The sequence below is a fragment of the Halictus rubicundus genome, chromosome 6 (genome assembly GCF_050948215.1).
Source record: "Halictus rubicundus isolate RS-2024b chromosome 6, iyHalRubi1_principal, whole genome shotgun sequence".
In the NCBI taxonomy this organism is placed as follows: Eukaryota; Metazoa; Arthropoda; class Insecta; order Hymenoptera; family Halictidae; genus Halictus; species Halictus rubicundus.
In genome coordinates, this window is record NC_135154.1 from 15505480 (window position 1) to 15517115 (window position 11636).

The 11636-nt window shown below is 43.5% G+C and overlaps 1 protein-coding gene across 4 annotated transcripts in view; it reads left to right on the plus strand.

The window, feature by feature from the left end:
* LOC143354751 (homeobox protein prospero) overlaps positions 1–8843 on the plus strand; it is a 47591-nt gene extending 38748 nt beyond the window's left edge. For 2 of the 4 annotated variants that reach the window (XM_076789041.1, XM_076789043.1), the window contains exons 4-5: positions 1728–1887; positions 4642–8843. In XM_076789041.1, the coding sequence (XP_076645156.1) occupies positions 1728–1887; positions 4642–4821 (340 nt within the window). In that variant the 3' untranslated portion in view covers positions 4822–8843. The remainder of the gene's footprint in view (positions 1–1727; positions 1888–4641) is intronic. The other 2 variants (XM_076789042.1, XM_076789044.1) reach the window with 1 other exon arrangement.
* The last annotated feature ends 2793 nt before the right edge of the window (positions 8844–11636 follow it).

Here is an 11636-nt window from a genome sequence, read left to right on the forward strand (position 1 = left end):
CTGCTAATATTCCGTAAAAATATTCTGCTGTGACGCGCACGCGGTCTCTAGACACATTTTAAATGCAATTCTGGAAGCTGACCTGCGTGTCCACGCAAACGTGCGCGATCCAATGTCACTTCCGATGCACCTGGTCTGCCGCATCTTCTTTTGCTTCTGTGCAACTTTTTAAACGAGGTCGACTTAACTAATCATAGACATGGACATGTCTTAGAATCGTCTACAATAATTTATCAACTGAAAAGAACTTGTTTCACTCGGATTCTAATTTTTAAGGGCACAAGACGATTGTAATTATATTTCTATAAACGGATACTGTAGAGAGGCGTAGACCGCGGATATTTATGCAAGATACAAATTTTCTAAATAGCTGTATCTACGCTTCCCTGTTGTTGCGCTAATTAATCTTTATGTGGGACATTTCCATGAGCCATTTTTCCGGTCGAAACAGAAGAACGAGAGGCGACGTGTCTCGGATTCGTGCGGCGTCTCGGCTGAATCGTCGCGCGGGCGATTCTAACGTTTCAATTAAAAGGAAAATAATTAATTTCTTAATCAGTGGCAGTCGCATTGACGTCTCGCCCACAAAGACGGCGTACAAAGACCCGCGAGGCTCAAAGTGCTCGCAGCGTGGCGAGGCGAGGCGAGGCGAGGCGAGGCGAGGCGAGGCGCGGCGCGTTCCTTTCCTCAGTTTTCGGTGAGATCCACCGAAGCGGAGCCACCCCTTCGCGCTGCCCCCTTTCGGCGGCCTGTATGAAGTCGCGGGTCACTATTACTATATAAATTACCCGCCAATTAGTGATTTGCGCTTGTTTTAACTGCGTTAATTAATGAACGCGAACGGCAAACTTGACAGGAGCCCGATTTTTTCCTTTGCCAGGCAAGGCAAGGAAACGAGAGAGGAGAGAAAAGAGAGAGAGAAAAAGAGCGTAGCGCACGCGATCCCGCGCGATGTTTGGGCGCGTGTGCGTTGCTCTCTTGCACACAACCAACCCTGTGAAACGTCGACAGTCGCCTAACCCCACCCCCGCGACGAGGGCGTCGAGATCTTCTTGGACGATACACTGTAACACGTTCTTAATAGTCTCTTTGAACCGCGTCGCTTGCCATCCGACGAGGAGATGTACACACCTCTTTGCTCGACTCTCGCCCCTTCTTCCTTCTTCATCTTCTCCCGCCTGCGTCAGACCACTTTCAATATCGACCCCTTAATTAATTATCGGCAGTGCATTAGCATTCTCCGATCCGCGAGAATTAACGCCGGGGGCACACACTCGCGCGGACAACTCCGAAGGAAAAAATTATTTTTGCCCTTTCGCGGTCTCAAACACCCCCCTCGGCCTCTTTTCCCGTCCCTTTTTTTTTTGCGCTCGCGATCTATTCGTTTCCGTCTCGCGAAATTCCGTGGCCACGCGACGCGGAATCGGTTTGTTTTGTTTCTTCATTTTGGGAACGTCGACTGTCTTCGTCAGAGACGCTGGATGAGTAGATTGCGGAGTTTTATGCAAAATAGAACCTTGCATTAACTGCAAGAAGCGGGAGCTATATAGAAGATTTGTTCTGCCTTGAATAATGTTAATAAGTCTGAGATATTTTCATCTTTCTGCCGTTTTGAATTGTACCAGCTCGTTTTTGTTATAAATACATAAAATCCGCAGTCTACCGATACGTTTTATTTTCGTCGGAAATCGGCGCACCATCTCATTCGTTTGATCTTCATTTTGCAGGGAGTTTTACTACATCCAAATGGAGAAATACGCGAGGCAAGCGGTTTCGGAAGGATATAAGAACGTCGATGACATTCGGGTCTGTGGCGATTCGGAAATCTATCGGGTTCTCAACCTCCATTACAACCGAAACAACCACCTCGAGGTAAGAGTCCAAAATGTATGTATTACTATTCTAGCAGGGACCTATACAGTTTTACTATTATCATGTCGCATGGATATTATCATTTCGTAGAGGAAGCATCTTGGCAAAGTACTACAATACCGTCTCTCTCTAAAAAATCTCTGAACAATCTGCAAATAAACAAGATCGACAAACCGAAAGAAGTTTAACGAATGTGGTGAAATTACCAAGAAGCTTTCTATTCTATGTAACGCAATTGCTAGATGCCTCTGTATTGTTTTCTGCTTGCTGAAGAAGAGAAATAGTATCTCTGAAAGATCTTCAAAAAATCTGATAACGAGCCAAATTGATTGAAAAGTTTAAAGAACTGATGTAGTCATATTATTGTACTGTTTTCTGCTTGGTGGAGAAGTAAAATAGTATCTCTAAAAAAATCTGTGGAAAATCTGAAAATTGAAACGATTAGAAAAACATTTTTAAGAACTGACGAAGTAAAGTTACCGAGAAACTTTCTAATTTTAGAAGAATTAGTATTGTATTCTGCTCGGTGAAGAAGGAAAATAACGTGTCCAAAAAATCTGTACAAAATCTGAAAACAAAAAAGTTTGATCAAAAAATTTTGTGGAACCGACGAAGTAAAATTAGCGAGAAGCTTCTTAATTTGACGCAAGCAATTGCTAGATGCCTATTGTTTTCTTATGCAAATGTTATGTTTCGCGATCGTTTTCTAATTTCTGTCGAATGAAATTTTCTCTGGCAGAGAATGGCGCACAAAATTGGAAAATCCGTAATTACTCGCTGACTAAACCGATCCTCGGCGCGTCTCGTTCTTCTGCCGATCGAAACCGCGACGAATTTCGAATGCATCCGGTTTTCACGCCCGGCAGCCGATTACGTTTCCTCGCAAATCACTCGTACATCTCTATTTTCCATTGTGGGCGCAATTTACTTTCGCCACGGGTAATGACGCTGATTGTGTGCCGCCCAGCGACAGGCGTTGGACGCGCTGTGTGTGCACACACGTAAAGCAGCTATTTAATATTATTTAACGAGTCTCCGGTGGAACCTGGAGGCCCCATTCTTTTCCGACGCGGCCACAATTGCGACCCGCTTGACGTGTAATTAATTACTCGTGTTCGTTAATAACCCAAACGTACTAATTATAAGTGGAAACTCTTAGCACGCGCGCTCGCGCTCGCGTCTCTCTCGTTAAGCGATACGTAACATCGCTTTTAATTCCGCGGATTCACGGCTCCTTCGTTGAACTGTAATGAACGCGGAGAAGTAATCTTTCTCGTTTGTGCGGCCGGCGTTTACGCGCACTCGTCGCCAAACTGTCTGCCGATTAAATTACACCTGTCACAGGAAGGTCGAAATTAATTTAAACACCGCGCGTCTGCCAGAGAAATTTCAGTAAGAAAGTAATTAAGGGACAGCGTTTAAAACCGAGTATACTATTCGATATCAATATTCATGTCTTAATTACGAGATGCTTTCTTGTCTTAATTGAATAAACTTCGGTCATCGTCGAAATTCGAAATTCGATTCATATTGTATTAATGCATGAAAGCGAAAGAGGTTATTAGTAGACTGCGGATGTTTGTGCGAAGTAAAAAGTCGATTTTAAGAAACAGAAGTTTAAATAAATGAACTTCTCCTGTTAATCATATTTTATTAAGTCTCGAGAATAGCGTAATAATATACTGAAACTTTTATAACGTCTTCACAGTTTCATATTTCATCCATTCAGTTTTATCATAGACACATAAAATCCGCAGTTTAATTATTAATCGTCGAACATCTTCATCGCTTGGCTTCGTTATCGCTTCTGCAACATTGCTTTAGTACGCTTACGTGGATGTTTTATAGATGTCTGTGAGTAAAGTAGAATTTAGAGAAGATTACGAAATAAAATACTGCTTGAGATAGCGTCGAGTCGAGAGTATTGTAATTTTAAGAAAGAAAAGATTAGAGAGGACATTTATAATTGAAGAACTCTGCAATGATTTATGCTTCTGTCGTGTAAATATGTCGAGAAAAAGCAGAACGTCTACTTGCTTTATTGATAAGGAGTAAAGGTTGTGGAACTTTATGGATTTACAACGTTTGAAAAATTAAACATTTTCAAATAGATTCAGTTCAAGTTGAAAATAAATTTTCAAACAGATCTCCGTTCTGTTTTGTATCAATCAGAGCTATTTAACACGTTCACCATTTGCTGTCTATCTTTATCGTTAACATTTTTTTTATTAAATGCAGCGTACCTTCATGATATATTTAAACAATTTAATAAAAGTACTCTCAGTAGTCTTTGAACGTTGTGCTATGTTTTATGACTTTAAATAGCAGTGCGTATAAAATTAATTTGACCATTATCATGTAAATTACTCGGTTGTGGACGATGACACATGTACGACGGTGGTGGCGAACGTGTTAAAATCAAATGGAAGCGAATGTTTGCCCTTTCCGGTCCTATGTTCAGTCGGACTAGACTCGGTACCGAAAAACAACCACAGAACCGAAAAATAACAATAGTAAAACCGAAACCGTAACCGATATAAGCCACGACCGATATCCTCGTAACACAGTTCTAACATTATTTCGGTTCTTCGTAACAACCAGTTTTTCAAATAAAAGAGAAAGAAAAACACTTCGGACCAGAAAGGGTTAAATTGTATAAGCTTCCACGATCTAAGGATGAGTATTCCATGCAGTATTATGGTTTGAGGATGTGACAGAGGTTTGTGAAAGTTGACCGAGGAGATCTAACGATTGGGGTAACGATTGCAGGTGCCGAGCAACTTCATGTATGTCGTCGAGCAGACGTTAAAAGAGTTCTTCAAGGCGATTCAGGGCGGCAAGGACACCGAGCAGAGCTGGAAGAAGTCGATCTACAAGGTGATCTCGAGGCTGGACGACCCGGTGCCGGAGTACTTCAAGACCCCGAACTTCCTGGAACAACTCGAATGAATCAGGAGGTCGGGTGGCTCTTGCTCTTCGTGGCTCGCGGGCTCGTCAGCGCTCGTCGGCTCCCGGTAAAATCCAAGAAACAGTAAGAGAGAAGACGAAGAAAAATATGGAACGGCCAGCGAGGAAGGATCGCATCCGCCAGGAGGTACACGTCCTTCGCGTAAAGCGCGTTCAGGTATCCTTAAACTAACATATCGCAGAACGAACGTGAGAGAGGGAGAGAGAACGAATAAGAGAGACGATGATGACGATGATGATGAGAGCGAACGTGGTGAGAGCTTACGTTAGCGTAAGCAGGAGAAAACAAACGAACACGAAAGACACACGCAGCGTTTTCGGATGTGTTTTTTAAATAGTATAAAAAATACATGAAAAACGGATGAAAGGGTACGCGTGTGTCGAAGGGATAGAAAATGAGTACGCGACGTACGGAGGCATCGATCATCAACCAGAGAGACGATGAGGAGTGCCGACAATGGATCAGGCTGTGACCTAATCACGAGACGACGTCCGCGCGCGCGAGAGACAGGCTTCGGGTACCACCTTTCGGCTCCGTGTCTCTCATTGGATCGATTCCTGGCCGAGGGAACGGGCCCTCGGCACCTCGAACCTGCAGAGAATTAGGCGAGACCATGAGCTAAGGTTTCCGGCCCTGTTCTCGTCGCGCGGCGGCCACGCCGCGAATACACACGTACACACACCGAATATCAAAATACGACGGACTTCGGAGAATCACGAAGGACAAACAGGACGAAAGCGTGGTCAATGAATGGCAACGGATTCACATTGTACACACACACACTACCAACTGCTTCGAGCGTCGAGTATTGTTTCGATTTGTTGCGTACAGTCCACGATTAACCGCCTAATTTTAAGACGACCTCCCTCGCGGGAGTGTAGCACGGATTGCAGAGAACGGATAGCGCCGTCTGTCCACGGCGACGATCGAGCGGAGGCGACTCTTCGCGTGGGTCGCATGCACGAGGCGCGCGGGTATACGTACACTGATTTTGTCCATGTTTTCGTCTTCGGAACGAAGAACCAACCGTTATTGTCTAATCGTGGAGCGAGATCCGCTGGACGGATCCTCCGCAGCTTCCTGTTGAGAGAAGCGGAAGAGGAGCCCTTCTCGTGGATCTTCGGGAATGACCCGGAACGGATGCGTCGTCCTCCGTTCCGGGCCGTTTCGTGCACATCGGGACAACGATCGTCAGTTTTCAGGGCAATATTGTTCGCGCGCCTCGTGTCCGTTCACAGCGACCACCCCTAACCGCCCCCCCCCCCCCGAAACAAAAACGATAAGGCCGTTCGAGCGCCGCCAGGAAAAATCTGATCGAACAGTGCCGAACGGCGCGATCGCGTCTTCTCCGTTTGGAAGAATGTCGCCGAAGGTTGAGCACCGGAGGCGACGGCAACAGCGCGATCGCGCCGTGGCGCTCAAACGGTTCGAACCGCCTCCGTTGATCGTCGTCCGGGCAGGGATTTCTTTTCTAGCATGATCACCACTGCAAAACATCGCTCGCCCGAAAGCGAGCCTCGATTCGTCGAACACGATGAAACAGCGTCGAACAGTCGGCGGTTCGTGCCGAATCGACGGACACAAGCTTAGACGGACGAACTTCTTAGGTACGATTCTTTTTGTCCCCCGTAACGGAAACAGGCAACATCTGTTCGATGAAAAAGAAAAAGAAAACGGAATACGTATATATATATTGATATAATATATTAATATATATATATATAAATTATATATATATTATATATATACAAGATCAGACCGCCGGGCAATCCATATGCCGTCTGACAGGATCTCGATCCTTTCTCTTAAGTTGTACATAATTATGTTAGCGATCGAATTCTCGTGTAAAGTCGAGGATGTTAGAGGCGGGTCCGGTTCGAGATCGCCTCGATTTGAACGGAAGATAGATATGTGTATATCCTACGGTACGAGCATTCCTAACGATATGTCGTAAAATCCAGCGCGGATTCCAGCAGGCGGACGAGAAGAGCGTGAAACGCGAACATCGAACGTGTCGCGTCGTGCGAATCGCACGTGATCCAGATGTCGTTTTGCGGATCGCGAAGGATATCACGCGCACGCGAGACTCCCGGGGAGTAGATTCGTTTACGTTAGTTTCGTTCACGGTACGAAGAGAACGGATTTTTCCTTGTCGTTGATGATTATATTTTTCGTGGTCCGTAGCGAACTCGGCGCCGGGAGAAACGAAACGGGAGTATGCCGGAGCGATGAGGATGCAAAAAGAGATTCGTTTTTAAACGGGCGGGAATTTTTGTGCGCGGCGCGTTGCATTTATACGACGAGGAATATGAAAAAGAAAAGAAAAGAAAAGGAAAAGAAAAGAAACGTAGAGATGTTTTTATTAAATATGGTTGATTGATAGGGAAAAAAGAAACGAGATTAGGCTAGTCGCGGTGACAGGAGTACTAGTAGCAGGGACGACAAAAGGGATGGGCGAAAAGAGAAACGATATTTAGGGGGAGGGGGGGGATAAATAAAAAAGAAAAACACGAGATCCAGCATCGGCGGCTTTCGAGAGCGTTAGAAGATTTTTTAAAAGAAGGATGATGATGACGATAATGATGATGAGAGAAATTACGGAAATTATGATAATAAGAGTAACGAGAAATTGACTACGTAATGGAAGGGGAGATTAGTGGAGAGATGAAAAAAAAACGTAAGATTACCGCGAGCCGGTGCGTAACTATATACAAAGTAGATTATTTTAAAAACTTATATATACACATATATATAGAAATATATATATGAAGAAATTTTTGGGGATGTATGTATACATGTAATTGCATGTCAAGATTATATGTATATATACGTTGAAGACTTATTACGAAACGAAAAAACGGATGTTGGCGCGATTAAAATTGCGTAAAGAATGTGTGACAAAGGGTTAGACGCCTCCCTCATTCCTCTTGTACCCGATCTATTACTCACACACGTACACACAAGTGCATACACACACACACGGAGACACGCGAATACGTACATGCACAGACAACACACGCGAACACACTTTGAACGTTGTAGAAAACCTAACCGCGATCCGTACATTGTACAGGGGAAGAAAGCGCAATGTTTAACGCCTATGCGTTTCTACCGCAAAACACACGAGATAATTTCGTTTCCGCTAGACGGTTTGTAGATAATTTATCGTAAAAGTATAATGATTATGATTATAAATATATCTTTGGATGGTAGCCAGTCCCTGTAACTTAACCTACATTTTTTCCTTTGATTTTATTCTTTTCCATTATTCACTACCACTATTATTCTCGCTATTACGTGCACTATTATTATTACCAATTATTATTATTATTATTATTATTATTACGATCACTATTATCGAATATTACCCGGCATCATTATTACAATTATTATTACGATTATTAGTACCATTACGATTATGTTCCGTGGAAACGTGACGATTCGCAATTATGATTGGTATACGCCCGGTGACAATTGGTAATTGTCATTGATTTAGTTTACGTCCAAATATTGGCTCATCCCTTTTGCGTCGCGGGAACGCATATATTAACAACCTAAATGAACGATGTCCCCTGTCCCCCAGAATTCCTGTCCCCATTTTTCCGTTTCTCTTGATCCTTTTATTTCACGATCAACCCCAAAAATTGAAAAATCACCCCCGGTCCTTGCTTGAACGTCTTCGACGTTGTTCCGGCATTAAGTTATTATTATTATTATTATTATTATTATTATTATTATTATTACTATTATTGTATTTAGTTATTTTATTATGTCAACGACGATGATTATTATGATTAATATTATTATTATTATTACTAAGCATATATTATGCAGTGTACACAGCAGAGAAAAGCAAAAAAGGAATACCACACAAAAACACACACGTTTTTTGTAAGCGGTGAGTCTTAACCTAGTCACGAGTCACTATTTTTTAATTTTAATGATCAATTTATCGATTATTATTTTATTTATTATTTACGACAATAAAAGCGAGACCATTGGACTATGAGTTGTGTTTATTTTCGTTCGTTCTGTTATTCCTTGTGTTAAGAAACGCTCGCGGACACCACCCTGTACACCCCGAGACACCAATTTCCCTTGATTTTTAAGTGATTAATAGAAAATTTGCCACGATCAACTTATTAACCTGGCCTACCTTCTATTCGAAACGAACGAAGAAAACGACAGAAGAGACTAACCTGGGCTGGAAACCGACAAATATCGTCGAGTCGAATCGCAATCGTGAGACATGAAAAAATGTCTCTGGATATGGGGAAGGGGTGGGAAGGGGGGGAACAAAGCGATGTTTCAGGAAGAACTGTAGGAAAATTCGAAAAATTGCAAACTCTCTTAGATGACTAGACAGTGGCCTAAAATTAGTATCTCCTTCGGCGCTGGCCTAAGATTTTTGGTCTAAACGTTTTAACGGGGAGGAATAGAAGATAGGGACAAACAAAAAATAAAAGGATAACCGCGAGGGGAAAATCGTTAGGAAATTTTTTCGGGGGAAAAAGAAAACGGTGAATGAGACACGTACCTGGGGGAGGGGGGAAGGGGTCGCGTCGAGGCTCGACGATTCGATACCGCGATTTCTAGCCTGATCACGTCGCGTCGTAGTCGCGAATTCTTCCTTTCGTTCGACTTTTTAATTGCCACCGTAAAATTTCGCGCCCAATGAATTAAAGCAAACTAAAAAGGAATACTACACGCCGGGGGGAGAGAAATGTTTATTGAACGAGTATCTCGAAGGAAATTTAATCTACCAATGCGCGATGCTATTAGCATGCCCGCCGCGTTCGACAAATTGCGCTCGTTTGTGCCGCAAATATTTGCCGGTACGATCCCAATCTGGCCGAGGGGAACAAAACAAAAAAAAAAAAATAGAAAAAAAGAAGTTTCGACCGCTTCCGATTTGTTTATCGGGCACCATGAACTGCCGATCGACGGGAAGCGATCGTGATGTTGGAAATTACGCAAAAAGTACTGCGAAGGTTGATCGATATCATTTCGGATCGATTTTATTGATGAGTTACCGACTCGAGGAAATTAGCGATAAATTGAACAGCGATTTAGTTTAACGTTCGAATCAACGATTATCTTTCAGGAGACACTGCGCAACAGAACACCATTCGCGGATTAAACAGTTTCGCGGAACTTTCATACCACTTTACGCGTCAACATCTTTTTCAGAAACCAATAAGATTCATCCTCTTCACACCGCTGAGAAATCTAACCGCACAAAAGCAACGGAGAAACAGATTCGCATAGAGAAGCGACTTAGAAAACCCGCCAGAGGCTCCATCACCGCGACAACCACCGGAAATGAAAAACCGAGGTACACCATAGTAACGCCAACCGACATAAAAGCTGGAATCAAGGAAAGCAACAGACCAACTAACAGTGCCAATTCGTTCAAACGATTCAAAACCGAACCGAGCACGATTCAACCGCACGCTTATTATACCTATCAGCAAACAGAGAAAAGCACGCCAGCAGACAATTTCTGTTTCCCAGTTCGACCGACGAACGTCCGAGATCGAAATCCATTTCCGAAAAGAATCCCGAGTCGTACTTCTCGTCGCAGATAGGCGATGACTGGGATGAAGGAGAAGAAGAAGAAGTAATAAGAAGAAGAAGCCGTCATTTTCCATGAAACCGAGGAAAGCGTTCGTCGAAGCAGGAGAACAAGATTACAGAGAGAACAAACAGAGAAGAAGAAGAAGAAGAAGAAGAAGAAGAACACTTTCGGTTTCTTTCTCCGTCGATCGAAGTTCGAGGTCCTGTCGCGAAGGACGAGCCGCCAACGGATCGAGACGATTCCCGCGTCCTGCTCCCTCTTCGTCCCGCTCCGAGGATCTTCGGATCTAGCGTGGATCTGAGGCCGTGGCTCCGAAAGAGCCGTGGTTTCAGGATGCCGTAAGGTCGAGGCGGGTGTCCCGTGGTCGAGGTGTGTTTTTTCGCCGGACTAGGGCAGGTGAGAGGGTAGTTAGGGCTGCGGGCGCGGGGTGAAGCTGCGGAGAAACGAGAGAAAAAGGGGCTTCCCGTGCCGAACTTTGTCAACCTTTGATAACAGACGAGTCCGCGCGATGCTGTTCGAGGTACGGAGAGGAACGATCGTGAGAAAACAGACTGGAATGAGAACGGTAATGAAGGAAGTGGCGAACGAGAGCCGATTGACTCGCCGCCGATTTGCTAGAACGCAAAGATGCGGGGAGAGAGAAAGAGAGAGATAGTGAACGACGATGATGAGTATGGACACAAGCGAATGGTACGCGGAATCGAAAGATGTGTAAACGAAAACTAAAACCATGAAAAAACTAAATATGCGAGAATTGGGAAAAAAATCGAAGCTAAATAAGCACACATTACGTACATACCTAAACGCGTAAGTCTTAAGGAACACAAACACATGTGTAAGCAGAATTAGTTAATAGTATTTAACGTTAAACACTTGCAAACTATTAATTATTATATAAATGATTAAACTCGAGGTAATTAAACCAAAAAAAGTATAAATACTAATGAAAACCGAGCGGAAGGTCGTATCACGCTGCAGAGAGAGAGAGAGAGAGAGAGAGAGAGAGAAAGAGAGTAAAGAGGACGATGGGATGAAATATTTGCGCTCCTACCCCCGATTCGACGGCGGTGTAGAGTGTAGAGACACGAAAACGTAAAATTAAAACTGGTGAAAAATAAACAGACACCCACACACTAATTAAACTAATTATTACTGTACGATTATATATTATTACTACGATTATTACCTATCGAGTTCGAGAATCGTCGTGATAAACCG